Source organism: Eptatretus burgeri, chromosome 7 (genome assembly GCF_056783735.1).
Source record: "Eptatretus burgeri isolate ZD-2024b chromosome 7, Ebu_testis_v1, whole genome shotgun sequence".
Lineage (NCBI taxonomy): Eukaryota > Metazoa > Chordata > Myxini > Myxiniformes > Myxinidae > Eptatretus > Eptatretus burgeri.
Window position 1 is genome coordinate 54,288,330 of NC_140967.1, and position 25,142 is coordinate 54,313,471.

Below are 25,142 nucleotides of genomic sequence, written 5' to 3' on the forward strand. Positions count from 1 at the left end.
AGGAGGCGGGAAACAAGAGATCGTGGTTCTGGGGACTCCAGCACGTGACCGTCACTCTAAGGCCTTTAAATGGGACCCCAAAAGGTGGTCTCCGCACACTGGTTCTGGACGTGAGCAAGACGCAGACATGGTGAGAACAACCGGGCAGATAGAGATAGGACACCTGGGACACCGGAGGGAAGGTGTTGCTATATGTTGGATATAAATGTATTTCAATGTTCGTGAGATGTGATAGTTTTGCACTCTTTACTGTATGATTGTATTTTTTTTTTCATGTACAAGGGGATGATTTACTCGGATTATGAAGGTTTAGGGTTAGGAAGTTTTAGTGTGATGCCATCCTGTAATGATTGTTATCTCTGCCACTAACCAAAGGTGCACAGACGTTTCAATGTTCTCACTCATGTCTGTCTCTCTGTCTGTTTGTCTGTGTACAGCATATCTCAAAATGTTTTGGATGAAATGGGACGAAATTTTGTGGACATGTTGTGTGTGTGTGAAAAGGAAGAATTGATTCGATTTTGCTGAAGATCCGAATGTGGATACAAGAATTTAAATTTTTTTTTTTAAAAACTGATTCTTCACCATTGAGAGATGAGGCCAAAAACGACTTATAGCACGATATCTCAAAACGTTGTGGACGGATTATGACAAAATTTGGTGGATGAGTTGGTTCGGTGACAATAACGAGCTGATTTGATTGAGGTTAAGGTCCAGATTCCAGATCCGACCTTCATCAATGGGATCCAAAACGTAAACTGTTCCGCCTGATGGAGTACGCAATCCACCGAATGCTGTTCCCGTTGTACAATGAATGGTATGAGATACAACACAAGTTCATATATACTGAACGGTATCATTATGTACAACTATAATAGCTCAGTTATAGTCTTATGGACTTCTGTGCACAATGTTCCTTTTTACCTCCGCCACTGAAGGTGGAAGGAGGTTACGTGTTCATCCCTGTCTGTCTGTTTGTTTGTTTAACTGTAGGCAAGATATCTCAAAAAGTTATACACGGATCCGGATGAAATTTTGTACACAGGTTGGGTGTGTGACAAAGATAAACCAATTCGATTTTGGTGAAGATCCGAATCTGGATCTGGATACGATAATTATTTAATTTTTAAAGTGATTCTTCACCATTGAAAGATTTGGCCAATAACGATATAGTTCTGTATATAGCATGATGTTTCAAAAATGTATTGGGCTCGATATGTTCTCGTGTATCAGGCATTATGTGGCGGAGGTATGCTCTCTACCGAGTAACCTTCTCACTGTCTTTGTGATATTCAGCTACATATACAATATATGCACAGGGTCATTCTACAACTTGTATTGATGCATTTTTGTTTTTATTGTGGATGATTGGCAACATTGCGAGGGTTATAAAATAATAATTATTATTTGCATGCATCCTGTTCTCAGTGATAACACAAACTTTTTCCTTTCATCATATTACAGGTGTAAAGGAGTTGTGTGTGAATTACCTCCACGTGATGGTGCAACTCATGCATGTTTATGAAATTAAAGTACAAATTAATCGAAATTCTTTAGTTTAATAATAATGCATTTATTCGATTGCTTATAACATGCCATTTCCAACAAGATGGTGCAAAGGTAGCGACTTACCTTCGAGTTGTTTAGTCTGGGTTCGATTCCCGACCCGACTTTAAGCTGTCAGAATCGTTCTGCATCACAAAGTACGACGTTCTTCGTATGGACGGTGTCCCATCTGCCAACATTAGTTGGTAGATGTTAAATATCCCATGATGTATCACCGCCACCTGCCTAAATTGTGGCTCAAAATTTGTCTGGTCTTCTTTGGAAACGTTTCACACCAGGTTACACCACTTGTTACCTTCGAGTGTGGTTGCTAGGTTGTTGTCTGCAGCAGAAGCTCCGACACTTTAAACAAATTCACGTTTTCAAGTGTTCACACATCACAGGTGAATAGCCATCTTCCACTCTGAAAGGCAACCATTATGATTATATATATATATATATATATATATATATATATATATATATATATATATATATATATATATATATGTATATATATATATATATATATATGTATATGTATATATATATATATATATATATATATATATATATATATATATATATATATATATATATATATGTATATATATATATATATATATATATATATATATATATATATATATATATATATATATATATATATATATATATATATATATATATATATATATATATATATATATATATATATATATATATATATATATATATATATATATATATATATATATATATTCCTGGTGTTGGCGCAGTGGTTAGGGCAGCGGCTTGGGATCCAAGAGGTCCTGAGTTCAAGCCCCGTTGGGCCACTGAATTAATACACCAGGAGGTTGACTCAGCCTGTCATCCTTCCGAGGTCGGCGAAATGAGTACCAGTATACTGGGCTGGTGTATACCCCGGTTAAAATAGGTGTACCATATCCCTGTGTCGTAAGAGGCGACCAGGGTTGCGTCAGGAAGGGCATCCGGCGTAAAACATGTGCCAAATCACGATGCGGATCATACGGATGATCCGCTGTGGCGACCCCTAACGGGAGCAGCCGAAAGAGGAAGAAGAAGATATATATATATATATATATATATATATATATATATATATATATATATATATATATATATATGTATATATATATATTGTTACGAATTCTGCCCCCCCTGGCATGTGATCGGCCGAGATAACCTACAGGGATAACCGAGCGGTGTTATCGCCGGCCTCGACGGTTCAGATTCTTCTTTACTCGGGTGTTCAAAACCCACGACTCATTCCATGATGCAAGATGGCACTTTCAATGTGGTGAAAGGATTTCTATAAAGGATTAAGGAGGACGCGACGAACGGGATACGTTACACAAAAGGACATTTATCATAAAGCACATATTGCACACACAACACAAGCAAGGAATCATGCACGTATTTACAAGCAAGGCAAATAAAAAGCAATACAACCGACTACAATGAGAATGTACATGCACTTAACAGGACACGGCGCCACAGCATGCACACAAAAACAACAGGAAAACCCTCCTCACAGGCAGGGAGGTAGATGGGGTTCGTAAACCTTTATGGTCGTGGGCCGTGGATGACCGAAAAGGCCCGCGAGACCGTGCTGGTTACCTGCCCCCTCGAGGTGTGACGGTGGGCAGGTCGCGACGCCTTGTTCCCACGGCAGCTAGCGTAGCCGCGCCTGCTCTCGGGCCTTTGTGATGACGTGGTCGGTGAGTTCTCTCCGGCGTCCCTCGCCAGACGCGCAGATTCGCACCACACAGCCGGCAGGGCTGCGCCTCCCGTCTTCATCTCCGAGGCGTTGCCCGGACTCGCCACCAGCCCGCACCTTCACCGACAGGTCGCCCAACGCCAAGACGAGAGAACCCGACCTCGACCCTGGCCACCAAGTGAGAGGAGCACTCGACCCCGACATAGATGGAGGCTCATGGACCAAAGAGAGAACAGCGTCGACGACCCAGACAGAGAGAGCTTATGGACCAAAGAGAGAACGGCATCGCCGACCTTGACAGTGAGGATGACATCGACAACCCAGACAGAGAGAGGATGACGTCGATGACCCAGACAGAGAGAGCCTCGCGCGCGGTCTGCCTTATATAGCGCGGGGCTTCACCATTCGCTCCTCCCAGTTTTCGGCTCCACCTTCCTTCGAGAAGGTTCCCGAAAAGGGGCGTTCCATCACCCCGACCGCCTCACGCTGTTCATCCACCAATCGGCGGTGAGCTGCCCTCCCCCTGCCTCCGTCACACTCCTCGGAGAAACAGGCGGGAAAAATCCGCGCGCCCATCGGAACTCTTTTGGTTCCCTTTTGCGTTTGACGGTTTTCAACGCGGCTTGTTGCTTGCGTGGAGGTTTGTTCAAAATAACAACAGAAAAAGAAAAACGGCTATCTCAAAGAGTCGCAGCCCGGTGAACACGAAGAAATCCCTTTAAACAACGGTGGGGACCTATCTGCACATAAACTTAGCGTCATAACTGATCTAAGGACCCTTTATGGTGAATTGCGAATTTCCACAGCCGTAACAATGTATATATATATATATATATATATATATATATATATATATATATATATATATATATATATATATATATATATATATATATATATATATATATATATATATATATGAACCTGGTGATTGCAAAGTGAGGGTCATCAGGTTTGACCTACAGCACGATATGGTGGATCTGGACCTCTGATCGAGGATGTAGAGTGTAGAGTAGGATGTAGGGTGGAGAGTGTTGAGTCTACAGTGTCGAGAAAGGATTGGTATGTTTCCTAACCTCTCCTGAATCATCACCTCTTCCCCACCCACCCCCTACCCCTTTTCCCTGTCTTTTCAAACTTTTAAAATACCTAAATAAAGAGAAGGTCCTAAATTAGGACAGCAACGAGCTCATAAACAAAGGAAAATCAGAGCAGCAATCGTTTTTTAGCACACAGTGTAAGAGTAAAAACAGTTAATAAATTATCAAAAAATATATATTAAATCTATAAAGTAATAAAAAATACATTCATTATAACTTCAGTCATTCTTAATGTATCAAACATCCATATTCAAAGAAAAAAACCAAACGAATTACCTCCACCACCGAAGGTGAAGGAGGTTATGTTTTCATCTCTTTCTGTCTGTCTGTCAGTTTGTCTGTTAGCCTGTGTAGAGGATATCACAAAGAGTTGGGTGGACGGATTCAGATGAAACTTGGTGGACCTGTTAGGTGTGTAACAAGGAAGAAATGATTCAATTTTAGTGAAGATCCGGATCCGGATCTGATATTTTTAAAGTGATTCTTCACCATTGAGAGATGGGGCTCAAAAACGATACTTAGCACGACATTTCAGAAATGTATTGGGCCAGATAATCATGTTCTCGTGGATCAGGCATTACAGGGCGGAGGTATGTGCTCCACCGAGTGCCCTCCTAGTATTTTTTTTTGTGATTAAATGAATCTCGAGCCCGGATGACGCGTTGTGGGATTGACGGGAAACAACCAGTTCAGCAGTAGCATGAAAACCCAATTTTCTTGTTCGAGGGGCCTCCACTGCCAGCGTTACCAAACTCGCCAATTCATCTTGACACATTGTTGATCTCAGTAATGTGTGTAATGCATGTCGTGTCTCATGTAACGATGAGGAAGTGAGGACGAGGGGTTTCGCTTTACTGTTAAAAATAGGATCAAGTGGAATTTGAAAATGAAAAAAAAGAAAAAAAGTCCGAAGGTCCTCGACTGACCGCAGGCCAGGGACACTACCCCTTCCTGCTCATCGCTCCTGCGCACGAGGAGGACATTCGCCACATCAAAGGTGGTGCTATTATGACCAACCTGTGGTGGTTTGTCTGTGTTCTATCCTTTAAAATTCTGAACGTAGAGCGAGGAAGCAGCACGTACCATTTTTTAAGTCTTTAAAATGACTGAGCCAGGATTTGAACTTTTGGTGAACCACCCACCGACCTCCCATACTCAGTGGGGACGCTCCAACCATGACAACACCGAGGCTGGTTTTGCATCGTATTTACTACTAGCAGGGGTACCTGGCGTTGCCAGGTGCTCTTCTAATCCTGTTGGCATTTTGAAGACCAAAAAAGAATCAAATTTGGTTTCTTTTTCACCAATTTTTTTTTCGTGGGGAACCAAAAACACCTCCATGCACCCACAAAGGAATATGGTCGGGGTTTATTGAATATGACCTTCCACGTAGCTACAAAGGCTGAGGCACCATGGAGTGAATAAAACAGGCGACCTAAAAACAAAAATCCAACTTTAGATTATTTAATTTTTTTTTGCCTAAAAACCCTCCCTGGAACTCATTGATGAACTTCTGAAAGTTTGACGAAGATCCGTTTCGGACGACAGATGCGAGAGCCTCCTCGCCTATTGTTCAACCCAAATAAGTCCAGATAATACGTACCGCTCCACCCTCCTTCCCAGGATCTAAGTTCCAATGCAGTACAGAACTTATTACCCTGAAAAGAAAACTTTGTGCGTCTTGGTCTTGATTTTTGATGGTCTTGATTTTTAAATTCTCATAGTCTCGGTGTGGAGTGACCATATTTTGGCTTGTTCACGTCCTTCTGTCGATCCCGGGTAATTTCCCCAGGATCAAGCTGCGCCCCTTCGGGTGGCCTGTGGACACCTGATAAGTCTGACCACACTTCTTTCGTATTTCCTCAAAGTTTGATAAGGCCCTCAACGTAATTCCTCATAGAATACATGCTTTGTCATGGTATTTGACGTCAGAGCCTGCGCACCATGTCGTATTGAATCAAATCCGGAGGTACGGGTGCGTTGCTGTCAATCCGAGGTGCAAGTACTGTTGTCATTGTTAATGCAGCGTCCCAGTCGGTGACTCTTTTTATAAAGCGCGTGCTGCTTTGCATGGTGGAAGGTTTATTCGTTTTAAGGTTCATTCACAGGTTTGAGTATGCCGTCACAATACTTTTGACAATGTAGCTGCCAGCACAAAGGCAGTTGTCATGGTGATACTTAGCAACGCTGTTAAGCCTAAGTGTATGTGCGTGCAGGTGTGCTCCGTACGTGCCCTCTTGGCCCTGACTTACCTGTGTCACGTGCACTCAGCTCCACCACTCGCAATGTCTTCTTGCATGAAGAATGTGTGTGTCGAGTACCTGCACTTCAATGTCAATATTGTGTTCAAGCAATGTGCATCACTCAGGGTAAGACAAGAGGATTCAATGCATTTATACATCCCTGCTGTAGGATAATAGATACAATATTTAATCTATATATCATGGAGAGTATGTATGTGTGTTTGTGTGTGTATCATCTACTCCTCCGAGAGGATTTGGGCTCGGAAGCTGAAACTCTCAGGGATTAATGAGGGCACCCTGTAGTTGTACATGTGCAAGTTTCGTTTGATTCCATCAAGTTTTGGATTTTTAAATATATTTATTTTTGCCCATTTTGCCCCTTTTGACAATCCCCCCCCCACCAAAGGTGGAATTATCTGGGCTATATAACCACAATGTACTATATATGCATTTAAGCATACGCATGTTTCAGATTCATATACCAAACCCGGGTTAATTTTATTTTCGAGAGTGATTGAGGTAGCGGTCTGTTGCCTATACACCACCCAAACAAAAGCATGCTTCAGAAGAACGTATTGCGTGCTTGGAACAAGACCGCCTGCAGGGCGGGTACTCTGCTATGGTATTAATAATCATGAAGATAATAACATGACCCCCCTGGCAGTTCCCACAGAGAGTGGGTGCTTCTCGTACAATTAATTAAAGTGCAGGCCATCTATATAATACGTACACGAGGCGGGTTAATTTGATTAATCTGGTTTTGTTGTTGTTGTTCGTAATTGTTTTTTTTTTGTTTTTTTTTGTTTTACAAATTGATCTTCGGCTCTTGGATGAGCTTGCACCAAAACCACTTGCAGGTCAAGTATATGGATAGATAGACGTTGCAAGTATATGGATAGACGAAGTCTTACGCGGGCCGTGGTAACCCAGTCCACCTCAATAATTATGCGACAATATAATTACCTTCTTCGAATATGGAAGTCTGGAGGTTCACCAGGTGGAAGTGTTTTTCAAGTCGATGGCTCTTTCGGGCTGGATGTGCTGGGTGTGCAATTTGTCTTGGACTTGGGATGAATGGAAAATACCTCCTATATATGGGGGGGGGGGTTCTTTAATTTTATTTGAAGGAAAATTTGAACACTTCGATTTTTTTTTTTGCAAACACTATTTTGTAGATGTGCTTAACTTTCCCCCATGTGTCCATAATATGATTGCATAATGATGATGATAATTATTATTTTTGTACAGTCAAGTTTTACTTGCATATCGTGTAAACACCAGAATAATCCTTTGCAATGTTGTCCTCTTTGTGCAGAAATCGAACTTTTTGTCTTCTATCTCAACGGTGAAAGTGATGCAATCGAAAGAGTACAAGAAGCTCAAGGTAAGAGCGAATATTGCATTTCTGTGTCAATGTCTGTGTTGGTGTTTGTCTATAAGTGTGGGGGGAGGGGTGGGTGGGTTGTTTCCATTTCTAGACACCTTGGTGACGAAAAACACAAATGGTAGTATAAGTACCGCAGTGTATAGAAAACCCAGCCAGACAGATCGTTATCTTGATTTTGGGTCTTTCCATCCGATGACTGCAAAGGAGCTGTGGAAAACACACTTGTGAAAAGGGCAAGGAATATACCGTCCACCGTACAGGGTAAGAGGAGCGAGATGAAGCTCCTTAAATGGGTATTACAAGCCAATGGCTACTTGGAGGAACACCTCTGCCCACATGTCTGGTGTTGGCTTAATGGTTCGGGTGGTGAGCTTTGGATCCTTGGGTCCTGAGTTTGAATCCTGCTCAGCTGTTAAATTAATAACAGGTGGGGTTAACTCGGCCTGTCATCCTTCCGAGGTCGGCAAAATGAGTGCCAGCTTGCCGGTATACTGTGTCGGAGTGGCGACCCGTCCAGGATTGTGCCCAATAGCCAAGGAGACTGTGACAGCACAATCAACGCTCTGCACAGGGTATGGTCCCAGTCTCCTCCTCCTCCTCCTCCTCCTCCTCCTCTGCCCACATAACAAAATGGTACTGGCAGCCCCGAGGCCTCAAAAAATTCCACAAAAACCACCCAAAGGCTTTTGCGCCCTACCTTTTACACCAGGAGTAGTCCAAAGGATGGGCAGGATTTTGAGACCGGTCGGGGTGAGGGTTAATTATCAACTGGTATACACCTCGAGATCAGCACTGACCAACGTCAAGGACAGAATACAAAAGAATAACTGCACAATTGTGGTATACACCATTCCATGTGACTGTGGTGCAGAATACATAGGAGAGACAGGAAGAACCTAAGGTCAGCGTATTAAAGAACATCAGAAGGCCTTCAAGTGCAACCACAGGAAAGGTCTGCTATCACCAAACACAGGTTATAAAGGGCGGGCAGGCCATGTTCCCCTGTGGGACAAGGTGAACATGCCAGTGGCATCCCAAACCATGCTAGGAAGCTAATACTAGAAGCATGGCACACCGGGTAAACGAGGTCACCTCTGACAGAGGAGACTGTGGCGCTATCACAGGCATACAACCCCTCATTTACAAATACACCAGAGAGGCGCCGATTGCAGGACAACAGAGGCAAAGTAGGTTATCGCCAATGAGGATAACAAAGGCAACGCACCTCTAGAGAGGTACAACACAAGCTTGTCACGGGTGAAAGGTCACAAGGTCTTGCAATACAGCTTGATGATTAGTCGATGGAACAGGCCCACCCCCTCCCCCAGGTATATCTAGGAGGAGGTAAACAAGAAAATTGCTGTTGATGAAGGCTCGTGGAGGCCCAGTGCATGTTGGGTTGCAGGCCGAAACGTCAAGTCATTCGGACAAAACTTGAGGTTGGAGAACTGAGAAATGGATTTATTGGATGTAATTCCCAACTGCCGTTCACTACTGGATATATATATATATATATATATATATATATATATATATATATATATATATATATATATATATATATATATATATACATTCTTCTTCTTTCGGCTGGTCCCGTTCGGGGTCGCCACAGCGGATCATCCGTATGATCCACATAGTGATTTGGCACATGTTTTACGCCGGATGCCCTTCCTGACGCAACCCTGGTCGCCCCTTACGACACAGGGATAATATATATATATATATATATATATATATATATATATATATATATATATATATATATATATATATATATATATGATGTTTTTTCCCCACATACTGATTATATATTGAAGAAGTGGGACAAATGCTCGTCCCCTGATGGAGAGCAGTCATAGTCGAGGTGTATTCGGTGATAGTTGATTTTCACTAAAATTTGATGGGAAATTATCATCGCACGTGATATTCACGTGATTCATTTTTAAGTTAATTATCTCACCACCTGGATGGAAATTGTAGAAATAAAAAATGGAGAAGGTTGCCGATTCTTGGACTTGGCTCCAAGAAATATAAGTAACTGGCTTCACGGGACGTTTTGAATGTCACACATTTTGTAATTGGCAAGCGGTGGCCAATAATAATCATTATGTTTTATACTTCTATGAAATAAAATACCATATGGTGGTGCCTATGGGTGAAGAAAACTTAAAATAAAGTTGAAAGCCATGTATAGAGTGGGATTAGGTAACGGTGCTTCTGAAATTCCAGAAAACTCAGCACGACGTACTTGCGCCACTCACCGACATGACGCACGGACGGAGCACCCTCGGACGAACACTTCACATTATAATCGTTAGCCAGAAACATTGAATTGTTCACTCCCCTCAAGTGGAGTTGAGGGATTTGAGGGAAAATGTCCTTATTTACAAACAAAATCAAATGTGGATTATTGTATATTTTTATTACTGCAACAACCAAGCTTGAAAATTTGTTGTCGTATGCTGTAGGCCTACTTTAGAGCACCGGAAAAGGTTGCCTTTTCGGGTGGTACATATCAAATGCAACATTTATACGACCATTGATGATTATGTCACTATTGTGATGTGGTGTGCAGGACGTGCAAAAGCTTTGTGCGCTACATGATGATGCCAGTGCATTGATCGACACACTGAATAGTTTGCACAATTGTGGGACCACACCGGATGAATGTCTCAAAACCATGACCATGACACTAGAGCATATGAACCGCATGCTGTCCGAGCACCTGTCCTCATGCCACCAGGTACATACATTAGGCAAAATATGTTCCACCACTCATCATGTGTCCACGATCTGCTGGACATATGGCAGGGGATGCTCTACCCCCCCCCCCCACCCCCCATCTCAATTTAAGATCCAACCAGCAGACCAAATTAATGAATGAATCCTTCATTTGAGAAAATGTAGTTAAACTTACTTTTAAAACGAAAAATTAACGATGACTCACCGTTTCCTCGCACAGGGACAATGTTTCGAGGAAGGGTCTGGGAGGCGGGAGAAGCGTTTTGTCGATGGCAGGCACAAGGTATTGAAGCACCACCTGATTTTATTTTTGTTATGAAATCTTTTGCTCATTCAACGTCTGATCTATTCTTGCTTGATGCCTCAGTTCGTTATTTTCTGATAACTGAAGTGCAGTCATGTGCCGTGAGAGGACGCTGTGGTGCAGGTTAACTTTATGCCACCCTCAAGCCTCATTTCCTTGCACAGCCCAACCAGCTGTGCTGTCCCTGATACTGCATTTCCATGTTAATGGACCTAACCCTCAATGATGTCACGCAGTGTTTCGGTTGGAATTTTTTCTGGAAAAAAAAAAAAGACAAATTCCTGGTTAAAAAGAAACTAATATTCCATGAATTCATTAATCCAATGAGGATATGCATCACATATTATCATTACACAATGCCAACTTTCGATAACCATCATTATTTTCCCCAATAACTTGGAAATTGACAAGATTGACTTCTTTTTTGTATATAAGGTCAGAGCTCATGGAAGAGCTAGAACACTGAACAGATCAGGACATAACAGAACAAAAGAAACAGTAGAGAGAGAGGGGGGGGGACACCAACAGCAGAGTTTAAGGGTAAAATAGAGGGAAACTTGAGCAAATAAGGGAAGTGTGGAGGAAAGAGGGGTAGGGGAGGATGGGAGTGTGGACAAGAAGAATGCAGTACAACTAGACGATCCGTGAACTTTTTGGGTTCCCATTGTGACAGCGGTTGATGAAAAAAAAAAAAAAAGACACAAAATATAAATATTATTTAGTGGTCAAACTTTAACTTGAAGAAAATTTGAGCATTTACCTCAGGAGTCATCGTTCGGCCAACCGGTTTCTCGAGATATATCAACACATGCTCCGTGGTTTGTCTTTATGCTTTATGGATCGTCATACCAAAACTTGACGGAATCGAAAATTGATTTTTTTAAATAATTTTTTTCGTTGCCCGATTTGAGCGAAACTTGATACTGCACACCGCAGGCGAATGGTGAGTAAGGTGGCCCTAAAATTTTTGCGCTATCGTGTTCTGTTTTGGCTTTATTTCGGGAACATACATATATATATATATATATATATATATATATATATATATATATATATATATATATATATATATATATATATATATATATATATATATATATATATATATATATATATATATATATATATATACACACACACAAGATGGGAGTTTTAGTAATATATAGATGACAACATCTGTGAGCTGAGAAAGCGAGGCAACCAACTCACACAAATTTTACTGTAGTTTTCATTCACAACCATTTTTCGGTTCATTTAACTATTGTTTTTTTTTTTTAGCAAGCATTGAGTACAATAAAATATCACCATTGGTACATCTCTCCTTCAAAAACAAATCCATCGACTGCCATATTCATTGATGGCAAGTGACCCGCATTTTACGGGTTTAGCCCGTTTTGTTTGTGAGAACCCGTGGAACCATTTTCGTATCGTCAAAACCCGTATTGCATGGAAAGTACGATCAATTTTTAAAATGCATTTTTCCCTTTTTCCCTTCCTCCATTCTGCTCGCAAGGATGGACACAGACTGGTAGATAGACCTGTAGCGACCTCGAACCGATATGCTCAGTACCATTAAAAAAAAGTTTTTGAAAAATTAGAAACAAATGTTGGATTTTCTTTTTTTTTTTTAATAGTGCCTTAGCCTTTGTAGCTCTGTGAAAAGTAATATTAAATGATCCTGACGCCATTCCTTAGTGAGTGTACAGAAGTATTTTACACCACCTCAAAAAAAATAACAAAAAACATTTTATTTCTTCAAAATGCCAATGGGATTATTAGAACAGCACTGGGCAACGCCGGGTACCCCTGCTAGTAAATAAATAAATAAATAAATAAATAAAATAAAACCCGCTTTTGATTCCTACCAACCCGTTTTTCATGACCTCCAACTTGCCACATATGCATATTGAAATAAACTGACCCAGGCTGTATCGCACAATTCCTTGTGGTTAATGTGTCATGACAAAACTAGATCTGGGAGCCGGTAAGCCAACCCTAAGCCAGGCCAAATTTTCTTCTGATCCTTCCCCAAAAACGAGATCGTTCAAAATATGTCAAAACATCAAGTAAGGAATTGGCGTTAACCTTGAATCTCAAAGGTCTCCTGGCATCTTCTTAATCTTTTGCAGTCTCTCCCTCCTCTCTTTCTCCTCTCTTTGCTTTAATTTTCTCTTGTCACATTTCTCTGAACACAATGCCTCACAGAATCGTTTCGGTTGTCTGAAACAGAACAATGGCATCTATCGTTTCTGTTTTGTCCCAAAAACTTGATGGAAAAATACTGGCCACATCCTTCAAAATTTGTGGTGCATAGAAGTAGAAGATTTTTACTCAACTTGGGGAAACTGTAAAAAAAAACGGGTCAAATCAGATCAAATCCGGGGTTGAGTGGTACATGGAAACAAGGTGATGGAGTCGAGTTCCGAACCTTGGGCCAAACACAAGTACCGGATCCGTTTTGCGTTTCGAGTCATGTTGAGCTCTCAGCTTGTAAATTCCAAATGAAGTTACTTGAAGCCGTTCGAATGGAATCAATTGTGACAATGTAGATTATGACTGTACAATATGGATCACGAGTAAATTAAACTAAAACAACTGACATGTTGTGTGTTTACTCAGGAGAACTGCATGAAAATTCCACCCTTGATGAACGTCACATGGGCAGCTGAAGTGGTTCTCAAACGCTTCAACCATCTCAAGATGATGTGTCGGTGAAGATTATTGAAAAAAAACCCTTTGTCCAAAACGACATTTTGGTCTGTCGTAACTCAAGTCTTAAACTTGCTGGTCACCGGTGGTCACCGGTGAACATTAAAGGTCCCACGGTGTCTTTGTCAAAGAGTAAGCGAGTTGTTGCTGGCACCCTGGAATTACCTTGAGTTGAACGTCACGCCTGGTCAACCAGTTCGTGAAAACCTTGGGCCAAATAACATTCTCCGACTGACCCCATTTTATTGTGGGGATAATTGGGGCCGATAAAGTAGTCGTAGTAGTACTCGTGTCCTGTAGAATAGTTCTGTTTCCGGTTTTAGCATTGTCGTCCAATTATTTATTTTATTGATGGCAAGGATATATTATTATATTATTATATTATTATATTATTATATTATTTTTGGCGTCACAATAATTACACTGACCTCTCTGCATTTAATCCAATCTGCTGAGACAATATGTAAAGGACAAATATCCGCGACAAAACACACTGTCTTGTACAGATGCTGTTTATTTAAAATGTCATAAAAAGATACCAGAGATCACTTAATCCCAAAATTATATAATATTGCACATCCATGAGGCAGGGTAATCCCAAGGTTTGTGCCTTTTGCTCAATGAGTCACGACTCAGGAGCCCAAAGGGGGAAATCTGAAGTTATCAACTTATCATACAGTGACATCATAAAGGTGATGATGTGGATCGACAACCCCGATGACAGGGCGAAGGACATGCTTGATCCATAACAGTGTTGTCGAACCGAAATGAAGGATTAATCGGCATTATCGATATATTTCGATTTTTTTTTTCCAATATGACAGCAAAATAAATCTACATGATCACTGTACCTTATGGTAAAAAAATTTTTTTTGTTGTTGTTGCTTAACCATAATAATGCAGTTCCGAGAAGTAAAGATTCCAAGGAAGCAGTATGGACGATACTTGAATTATTGATTTGGTGCATTTATATTTGAAATACAATATTTAAACTGCAATTCAATTGTTGCTATGTGATGTGTAAATAAAATAGCAAATTTAAAACTTTCCTTACATTGTTGCCATTAAAGGTTTATCAAACTTCTCTGCTATCGTTATATCATTTCATTTCATAATCTGCGGTTATAAAACTAGAGAAACCTTTTTCACGTGCGATTCCTTGGGCACCCGCTCGGGTAACCCTTACGGCAATCTCTCAAGCAGGTTCACTAATTATTCTGCTTGCATTAAAAAAAAAAACATAATTAATGGGGCACTTTTTTCAGGAGCACTTTCACCATTTAAAGATTTCCAACGGGATTTTATACAATACTGAGATACATTCCCATCACACTCTACATTCATTTGTCCTGTGGCTATAACAATGCCACTTGAATTGTTCTGGATGTGAAACGAGAGGACAGCGCGTGGACCAAATTTGGTTAATGGTCAATGTTGTATGAAGAAACATGGTGATAAGAGGAAATGGACTGCAGGACATGTTCCTCCCAAAAGAAAGGCCTGCAAGCAAACGTATCGAGGTTTGGTGGAGCATCCTGGGTGGAAGAATGTCGGAGGAATTGCTATTTGTAGAAAACGTGGAGTTTTGGAGTGAGGTGTCTCCAAAAGAAGACGTTATATGACCCGTTGAGTGCACGGTACATACTAGGGGGTGGTGGGTGTGATTGAAGATGTTCAGGCCGAGGCAAAGCCAAGATCCTGCAGGACGCGCCGGGTCACGTCGGTTTCCTGCACACACGTGGTCAGGCACGAATGATTGAAGATCCATCAGCTGAAAAGACCTTTCTTCAGCACAGGGTCCCAATGGAGTATTTAAGCTCTTCCCTAATTCACTGCCAATTCTTCCCTAATTCACTTAAACTCATTGTTGATCATGTGACTTGTCAAACAAAAAAATAAACTCACCACTTGGAGATCATCAGCTTCTTCAACTGCACACAGGACAACACGCTTGGAAGTCTCCTGAACCTCTCCTCCTAACAGGAGTTCATCCAGGATGAAATATGCTTTCTCGAAGTTAAAAATGATGTCCAACTCGCAGACCTGTGACACAGTGATATACCAGTAAATCAATGTTTTAATGGTGTGGATTGGTTTCAATAATGAACCTGGAGATTATTTGGAGTTTGTTACAATTAGTGTTAAAAACATCTATACATTATACATTACCCTGAACAAACTACAAGATGCCAAGGAAAACACAACCCTGGTGTTGGCTTGATGGTTAAGGTGGCTAGCTTAAGATATTAGGGTCTTGAGTTTGAGCCCCTGTTAACCGTTGAATTAACACCAGGTAGGTCGACTCAGCCTGTCATCCTTTGGAGGTCGGCAAAATGAGTACCAGCTTAATGGGAAGAACGAGCCATTTGAGTATCTTGCATCCCCCTGTCCCGCACAGGTTTGTGTCCTCCAGCGAAGGAAAAACTGCCTCGGTGATACGAGTTGTTGTGATCGCTGTGATAATCATTGCAAGCTGGAACATTTGTCTTGATAATTGTTGGGTCAATAATCCAGACAACCAACAAGTCCATGCGTAGCTCTGAGAAATCTTCACAGGGCAATCAGTATATGTAGCACAGAATTATTATGAGGTCATCTATTTATTACGTATTGAAAATGAAATAATAGGATTTGATCCCCTAATATCTTCCCTCCCATTACTTACGTCTTTTGCATCCTCGCTCCTCTTCTCTCCAACCCTTCTTCCCCCATTAACTTCCTTTACTCAGCTCTTTATTAATGCCCTCAATCCCACACCATCACCTGTCTATGTACTGTATGTGATGAATCCCCATCAAAGTCTGGATGCCAATCTGTCGAAGTTCTTCTTCCTTCATATGCAGCACAAGGCTATAAGGATAGCATCATTGGCTGAGGGTGCAGCTGCACCACTCGCTGATGCAGTAGGTAGGCCCTCTGTAGGTTAAGGCAGAAATTTGTCATTTGTTCAGGGTGCCGACGATAGCTCACCTACTCTTCATGAAGGACACCAAGGGATCTTTCACGTCCACCAACAAATCGATGAATCACCATGCCGAGTTGTGGAAACCTCGGGATGAGTTTTCAGCTGGGTCGGGATTCAAACCTAGGCTAGACAGCTTAGAGACGATTGTGCATACCTGCCAGCCAATAGTGTCAATATATATTAATTTGGTCTCATGAAAAGTACTTTGTTTGAGACCTTTTGAAGACCTCATACATGCATTTCAGAATCAAATGAATGAAATATCTATTGGAGTAAAGTGGCCAAATTTGAACATGGATTGGTGTTTGTTTTTTACTCCAGTTTTCTTCAAACTCTCCTTTGCCTTTCCTTAACATTTTCGGCATTAAGATGTATTGTCTGTCTCAGCTGTATCAACATTGCTTCTCAGAGTTATTTCCTTGGTGCTGAAGTGGTAGGGACAGCACCGGTGGAATTAGTATCAGTATAAACATCATCTGCTCTTCTCTGAGCTTCAGTGCCACAATAAGTTAGAACTGATCAAATATTGTGGCACAGGAAAGCACATGTAAGACAGTTTTGGTTAAATCATGGATTTGAACCTGAGCCAAGCAAGGCCTATCTCGGAGCAGAAAATATTTGTTCCAAATTAAGGCATTTTTCCCGAGATAAGAGCCATGGTTTACTTTCCTTTGGCAGGACATGTGAAATTTGTTCCAAGTGGTATAAAGTTAAATATATTTAGAGAAAACATTCTTCAATGAAACTACATGTCATGGTTTAAAAAATTTTTTTTAAGGTTTTAAACAAATATTCGTAAACTTGTATGGTGCATGGATAGATGAAACAAGGGGCAAACAGCCTGAGCTGAATAAGAAACTCACACAGCCAAAGTATTGATCAAGCAGTTCGACGTATCGATGGATGAGTTCGAGAGTGAGTAACTCATTGTCTCCTTCTTCAATTGCACAACAAAAGTACAAACTGGCATACCTGCGGTTCACACACGTGTTACTCACCGTTGGCCCCACACACCTTCACATGCTCAAAATGGGGGCATCCCTTATACATACCACATCAAACAGGTATCCAAACAATACAAGCTGCAGGACGTGTGTTGCGTGGCCTTCGTAACCAAAGGAGGCTATTCACAGGGAACATGCAAACCACCTGGTCAATATTGATTTACAGTGAAGAAGCTATGGCCCAGACAGCAACCACACTCTGAGATAACAAGCAGTGTAACCTGGTGTCAAGGAACCTCCAAGAAGACCAGACCGCTTGATGCATGCAGTCCAGGATCTCTAGGTTATCTAAGCTATACCAGCTGCTGCAAGAGGGCAATGTTTCAATGCACACTGGAACGTCTGTTTGCCAGTTTCTTACCAAGAATGTCATTTACAATTCTTCTTCTTGTTTCGTATGCAGCACAAGGCTGCGAGGTAGCATCATTGGCCGAGGGTGCGGCTGTTCCGCTGATTCAATGCTCTCGACTGGTTAGGGCAGGAATTTGTAATTTGACCAGGGTGCCAGCAACAGCTCATCATAGAATCTTCAAAGGGGAACCTAAACGCAATTTTTTTTTTTTGAAAACCATTGGGAATCATTAATCATGGTCTAATTTAAAGGGGGAAAACCAAATTGAAATTTTTTTTTTTGCCAATCGGTGTCGATTTTCGATTTCGCCAGTGACGTCACTCCTTGAAACAATATTATATTTATCTGAATGGCTGGTTACACAGAGAGACTGTGCATTTCAAGATCGGATTCCGATACTGATTCCACCGTCATCAGCAACTCTAAAGGTTCTCAGAATGTTGGACGTGATCATTGGGATTTTGAAGAAACGATTGGAGACAAAATTAGTGATGGAACCGCTTTTGGAGGAATTGGTCGGGTTTGGTCGGTAATCGGTTGGGTTTGATTTTTCAGTCAATTGATAGTTCATGAGGGAGGGATTTTGTATGAAATTGATAAATAGGTTTATATATTACTCGAGCAGAAATACCCATCATCGCTCACCAGCCGACACTGCCCAGGCACACTCGGACACCGCGGACAAAATGGACGATGAATGCTTTGTTCTACCCTGCTATTGCTATCCTGCCAGCTGCAGGAAGATGGCAATGTTCCAGCACACACTGGGATGTCTGGGTGCCAGTTTCTTACCACGAATGGCATTTACTATTGTCGATCGCCCACTTTACTCAGCAGATGTTACTTCGTGTGATTTGTATTGGTCACTGAACAAAAAACTATCGAACAAAATAAAATCTTTTTCATCTCATGATTATTCATTTATTCCTGACGCTAGAAACGCCCTGTAACCCACGCCGACAGAAAAGAGAGTAACTTTCTTCAAAGTTTATCCATGGGTAGGGGTGCATACTTTGAAAGTTTTGCGTCGATCGCTCAAGCGGTTATGGTGAAAACAAATTTAAAAGCAAATAAAGGTGAAAAAGTGAGGTGGAAGAAAAGAAAAGTGAGAGCCTCGGCCATCATTTCTCAACATGGTCATGGATGGTTGTGGATGCCCACTGCTAGTTATCTGTGGGCAAAGGATATATTTTCACCCCTGTGTGTGTGTGTATGTTTGTCTGTGAACAAGATATCTAAAAAAAGTTGTGGCTGGATTCGGGCGAAACGTAGTGGATGGCTTGGGTGGGTGTCAATGACGAATTGATTAGATTTTGATTTGTGTCAGCAGCTCCAGCTACTAGTGGGATACAAAACGTAAACTGTACAAACTGGCGGAGGTATGCGCTCTACCAACTACCGCTCTGGTTCCTTTGTTATTGATGAAACTATCGCAGTTCTGCGAATAAACTGGAAAGACAATATAACAATCAAAGCTTCTGTCAGAAGTTACAGCAACATTGATATCAGTCCTTATAATAATATGAGTTTCCTTCCAAGGACATTCAATGCAGGAAGCTTGTGTAATGGATGCCAACCTATTAGTCCAGGAGCCAAATCTCATACAAGGCCTAGAAATATGAAAACGTAGCCCATCTAGTACTTATTTGGTTTGACTCTTTTTCCAGCTTGGGACATACCTAAGGAACATATCCAGGCGTGTTGTAGTCCTGGATTGCGGTATAAGTAATTTTCTGTGAGGGTGGAAACATACCAGGGGTAGGTTGCAATTTAACTTGTTTTGCGAAAGCAAGTTTCTATGATTTCTAGTGCTTTAGTGTATGTTTAGGATGTCAGAAATGGCTAATATATTATCAGTTAATAGCAAAAACTGATTTTACACATTTTCAATGGCTCTACAAAATTTGTTATGTTCAAATGAACTAGAAAACAGGGTTACCAAAGTTATTTTTGGGATACACACATATGGGAAACAGTATCAAAATTGGATCCTCTTTTATTTTATCTTCTGAGACATGTGCATAAAAAAAGATTCAATGCTATATGAATACAATGTTATTGTTCTTAGTTCTTTGATAAGTTTGCATGAATTTCATATATATATATATATATATATATATATATATATATATATATATATATATATATATATATATATATATATATCCATATATGAAATATTTTCAGTTATCCATCAAATGAGAGATTGGAACGTGGAACAGCTCAGGTAGAGGTTTTGAACAAACATCAAAGTCAATCCCATGAGACTCAAGAATTTCTGGTTTTTCTCAAAATTATTCATCAGTGTCAGAGTCATCGGTGGAACATACTTGGGTTTGGATGTTTTCACATTGTTCATCGGCCATACAAAAACAAGCTTCTGTACAGATTAAGCCATTTGCTTTGCATCGGCATAAGTCATTGCACCTACATGCAGACTTTTTGCATTTTGCATTTTTCAAAGCATCTGTCTCCTGACCTTTTGAGCATACTTTGGCAGATGCATTGATCACATCCTGTAATGATACATCACTGGAATAAACAAGCTCGGGTTTTGAAGGATTTGGCTGCTGGTGAAAAACAATTGAATCTTTAAAATGATTCTGTATTCTGCTTTTGAGCCTATGTGATCTGTAATTATCTGCACAAATCTTTTTCTCTTCTAATAGAAACTTGAACTGGCATAACAAATATGTCATAGTGAAGGCCTTTCCATCATCGATGTCAGGGGATATTTCTGTCACAAGTTCATTGAAAGCTTCTGAGTATAGTTCTTCATCGACAGATTCCTTGTAAGATTTGTAGCTCATGTTCTGCTTTGCCGTGTATATGGATTTGCACACATTGTGAAACTTGGCTTCTGCTGCTATCAGATCCACATCTCGGATTTTTGTGAGCATGGTGCTGTCTCCTTGTTCCTCAGCGGCATCAAGTGTGTTCTGGCAAGCACTGAATGTTGCTACAGAGAACAGCTTGGTGACTTTTTTTTGGCTCATTTTTTGGCAAAATATGCACATAGACCAGTCCATTCCAGAAGTGCAAAATCTTGATGACCTTCTTTGCTCATCATCCTGTCTGTCAGTGTCTTCTACATTGGCTTCCAATGCTTGCTTGAAGAGTCTTTTCTTTACATACCTTAGATTTTGTGCACTTGTATATTTAGCATAACAGTTTCTGTGCCAGACAATGTTGAGCTCAAACAGGTTTTCTAGTTTCAGTCTATCGCTGATTTCATCCTGTCTTTGCTGCATTGCATGTTGAAACTTATTGATGTCAGTTTCTGTTGCACCACTAATAGTCTCAGAGTTATAAGTCTGGCATATCACACACTTGTTCCAGTCGGTTGTTTTCACCCGCTTTGTTGGAAGAAGGCAAAGAGTTGACTGGTCATCACTACTGCTGTGGCTGTCCATCATGAGTCTATCTGAAAAAAACATATGATAAATATTGATAACATGTTTTTTTTTACAAAGATGCATGTAACATTTCAATTAATTTAGCTGCATGTGATATTTTGAAAAACTTGAGATTAATTAACTTATCTAATGTTAGTTGAAAATCTTAAATAACTGTACTATAGGTGTATTCCTTGTCGTGAAAGATTGTAAGTTATAAAATGTATAATTACCACTGTTATCGATATCTACATTATGGGGGATTCCATCTTTTTTTTCTTTCCCGGTTTCCAGAATTATATGCTGTACTAATTAATAGCCGAAAAAAAAAAAACTGGGTAATCCCTTGAAAAAAAATAGATCATTGGAAAGTAAATAGATACAGTATTAGTGTTGGAGATAACAGGTACGTCTTGTCTACCAGTGAACTTTTTCACAATCTGGTCTGTGGAAATTGATCAAGACAAAATTGATTGACCACATTATATTACTAATCTTACAATAAAAATTATTAATATAGTGAAACCTCTTTTGAGAAGTCATCCAAAATGTCACAAAAGACTGACTTGACAGAAGGGGTGATCTCTCATGAGCAGTCTGTTTTCATGTAAAAGTGCCAGTATAGCCAAAATTAGGAGGCCTTTCAAGAGAAGGTGGTGGCTCATGAGAGGGACCTCTCGATAGGTTTCACTGTATTAGTAATACATTTTACAGATTATCATAAACATAATATAAAAAGAGGATATAAGATCATTGCAATTTATATTTCAGGAGGATAAATCCAACTTTAGTACGATTAACCGCTCATGAATATTGTCATACAAACTTGTTTTCTGGTTGAAGTGCACATGATGAATATGGTTGTGGTTGGAAAATGTGTGTTTTTGGTTCATGCTATTATTTTAATTAATATTAACCACCTTAATTATACACATATCAGCTAACACATGTATAAAAACTTTTAAAACTCCTAAAATTGGGTTTAGTGAAAATGCATACAATTGTCACCTCCAACTGGTGTGTTTTAACCCATTTTGCAAATTACTTATACCGCAATTCATGACTACAACAGGCCTGGGAAGGTTGCTAAGGTATTTTTCAATCTGAAAAAAAGACAAGACAAATAAGTACTGCATGGGCTACGTCATCAGGTTGGGCCTGGGTATTGCTCCTGGACTTTATGGTTATTTCCCCTTGCTATGATATATAAATAAATATATATATATATATATATATATATATATATATATATATATATATATATATATATATATATATATATATATATATATATATATATATATATATATATATATACTGAGCATCAACCAAGGAGGCAGCATGTACCGATTTTAAAAGTTTGAGTGTAACTTGGCTTGGGTTGGGTTTGAACCACCAACCTCCCAAACTCAGAGCATATTCTCCATTTCACCACCAAGTCTGGTTTTATTGGATAGAAGTACATTGAAGAAGACAGACAGCTCTAACTCGATGGGAAATCTTATCAGCTTTACACTGGAAAATCAACATTCGTTGACATTTGTCCCCAAACCAGTTAGTTTTGACCATAGCTGACACTATGGGTGTGAGGCATGATAGACCTGAAGTTTCTGAACGGTCTTCGATATATGGGAAACGAGTTTATGAACGGTCTTCGTATAACTGATACAAACCAGAATCTCAAAATTAGTCCTCCATGTCTTCAAGACAGCCATTCACCACCATCTCATGTCATCCCCAATCCATACCCATGAATCCATTATCTTTTCTACTCTCATTATCTCTCCCCAAGTCCACCTCTTTCCGTGGACTGTGATTCCAGGTTATCGGGTTTCCTCCGGGCTCTCTCACTCTCCTTTTCAGTTGTTTTTTTTGTTCCATCTCAGGTCTTCCCCAGTTTTACGTTCCACTTCTGTGATTGAGAATTTGTGCCTGTATCCAGCTTGTTCACCCCCTCATGTCTTCATCCCACTCATCTTGCTCTCGTTCTTCTCCTTGTCCATTCTTCTTGCAGGTCTCCTTCTATCCCTGTTGTTGGTGCCCCCCCCAACCCCCTCTTTCTACTTGCTTTTCTTTCTGTTATGTCCATATCCATTTTGTGTTCTAGCTCCTCTACAAGCCTCAGGGTCTGTATCAAAAACGAAAGTCGAGCAGCCGTACCTAGATGTAAATATGATGGCCAAGCGCAAAAAGAGATGCATCTAAATCAGGAAAAAAAATAAAGAGAAAAAGACATAAAATGTCATAGCCCCCCATGGTTTTAGTAATTTTTGCTGTACGGAGTTAATAGACTAGTCCAAACTTACAAGATTTTTGTGTATGCGCAACTGACTTGACTGGTCATGTGACATGGAAGAACATTTGTGACATGTGACATTTACCCAAGTTTGAACAAAATTGGACCATGAATGTTCAAGAAATGGTTGAGGCCACATTTAAGTAACAAAATGGCTGCCAGTTGGTTATCTTGGATCTGATCTCGAAAAACAATGCCGTGAATATGTAAGCCATCCTTCCTTATCTCTGTGCCAAGTTTGAACAAGATCGGTAAATGCAGGTCCGAGCAATGGTTGAGGACGTGTTCAATACTGGGTTTATTGCAACTAAAATGGCCGCCAGTCGACCTTCTTTCATCAAATCATGAAACAAAATGATGTGCATATGTATACCGTCATGAACTGTCTTTGTGCCAAGTTTGGAACAAAATCGGTCCATGCATATCCATGGATGCAGACGCATGGACGGATGAGACCCAATGCACGAGCCCCATTTTGGATTACGTTCAATGAGGGCTTAAAAAACAACCCCTGACATTGTACCTTTTGTAGATGATGCTCAAGTCACGCCACTGCAGGCATGAGCTCGAACGGGGACCTCTTGCCAGTACTGTGGTCAGCAACTCCCGCCGCGTCTCTCGCCTCTCACGCTCTCCCGCTGCCACGAACCACTTCTGCAAGCGTATGCAACCCTGCCGGCTGAATAATAGCATGAACCGGATCTGTGTGACGTCAGGACATGAACAGGTCAGGGTGGGAGAAATTCATAGGATGATGAACTATTATTTAACCACGATCGAAAAACGTGAACGAGATAGCTGAGTTAATGTCATGGGCAGGCAGGATAGCTCAGAGGTAATCCTTTGAGATGTCGAGTGGGGGTTCGATTCCTGATCTGACTATATACTCTGATCTCTGTTGCTTGCAAGCTGCAGGGTGTTTTATTAGAGTGTATGGATATGCAGTCCTTCAAACGTGATGATAGCATTTTTCCTCGTGAAGAAGCTAGAAATCCTACCTTTTGCAAAGAACAGATCAATGTGTGCCAGTATGCTGAGCAAACGTCGAGTGCCTGCACTGATTAACGGACAAGAGCACTCGTTAATTGCGTTGAGCGAACAGACAGAATTCACAAATGAGCTGAACATTTTATCACGGAATGTAAAATCTCATTCACAATCGAGGGCTCGTTCACATAAAAATACGGTGACACAGATTTCAGCCTCATGGAACACTTGTACAATAAATCACATGTTGGGCAAGGGCATCAAGAGGATATATCAATGTACTTTTACATGGATGACCAGGACGTCATCGAAGTCATCGAACAGTGAACACGTGGTATTTGAATATTGCTCTTTCATGAGACTAGATTT

General features: G+C 40.5%; 2 protein-coding genes across 2 annotated transcripts in view; one reads left to right on the forward strand and one right to left on the reverse strand.

Annotated features, from left to right (window-relative positions):
• On the forward strand, positions 1-14,858 carry LOC147023284 (uncharacterized). The gene is made up of 6 exons (XM_085888523.1): positions 1-130; positions 6,603-6,755; positions 7,945-8,013; positions 10,595-10,762; positions 10,982-11,044; positions 13,685-14,858. Exons 1-6 carry the CDS (start codon positions 128-130, stop codon positions 13,778-13,780), a joined length of 552 nt encoding a protein of 183 aa, XP_085744649.1. The 5' UTR covers positions 1-127; the 3' UTR covers positions 13,781-14,858.
• Positions 14,271-25,142, reverse strand: part of LOC147023285 (AP-1 complex subunit sigma-2-like) — a 21,190-nt gene continuing 10,318 nt past the window's right edge. Inside the window, exons 3-6 of the mRNA XM_085890335.1 lie at positions 24,310-24,465; positions 17,603-17,711; positions 15,680-15,817; positions 14,271-15,502 (exon numbers count right to left, since the gene is read on the reverse strand). Coding sequence (XP_085746461.1) covers positions 15,449-15,502; positions 15,680-15,817; positions 17,603-17,711; positions 24,310-24,465 — 457 coding nt within the window. The 3' untranslated portion in view covers positions 14,271-15,448. The remainder of the gene's footprint in view (positions 15,503-15,679; positions 15,818-17,602; positions 17,712-24,309; positions 24,466-25,142) is intronic.

Excerpts from the sequence above, each read along its gene's own strand:
- LOC147023284 (XM_085888523.1), top strand. Across the intron at positions 6,756-7,944 it reads AGCAATGTGCATCACTCAGG|AAATCGAACTTTTTGTCTTC; the intron begins GTAAGACAAGAG and ends CTCTTTGTGCAG. Across the intron at positions 8,014-10,594 it reads AAGAGTACAAGAAGCTCAAG|GACGTGCAAAAGCTTTGTGC; the intron begins GTAAGAGCGAAT and ends TGTGGTGTGCAG.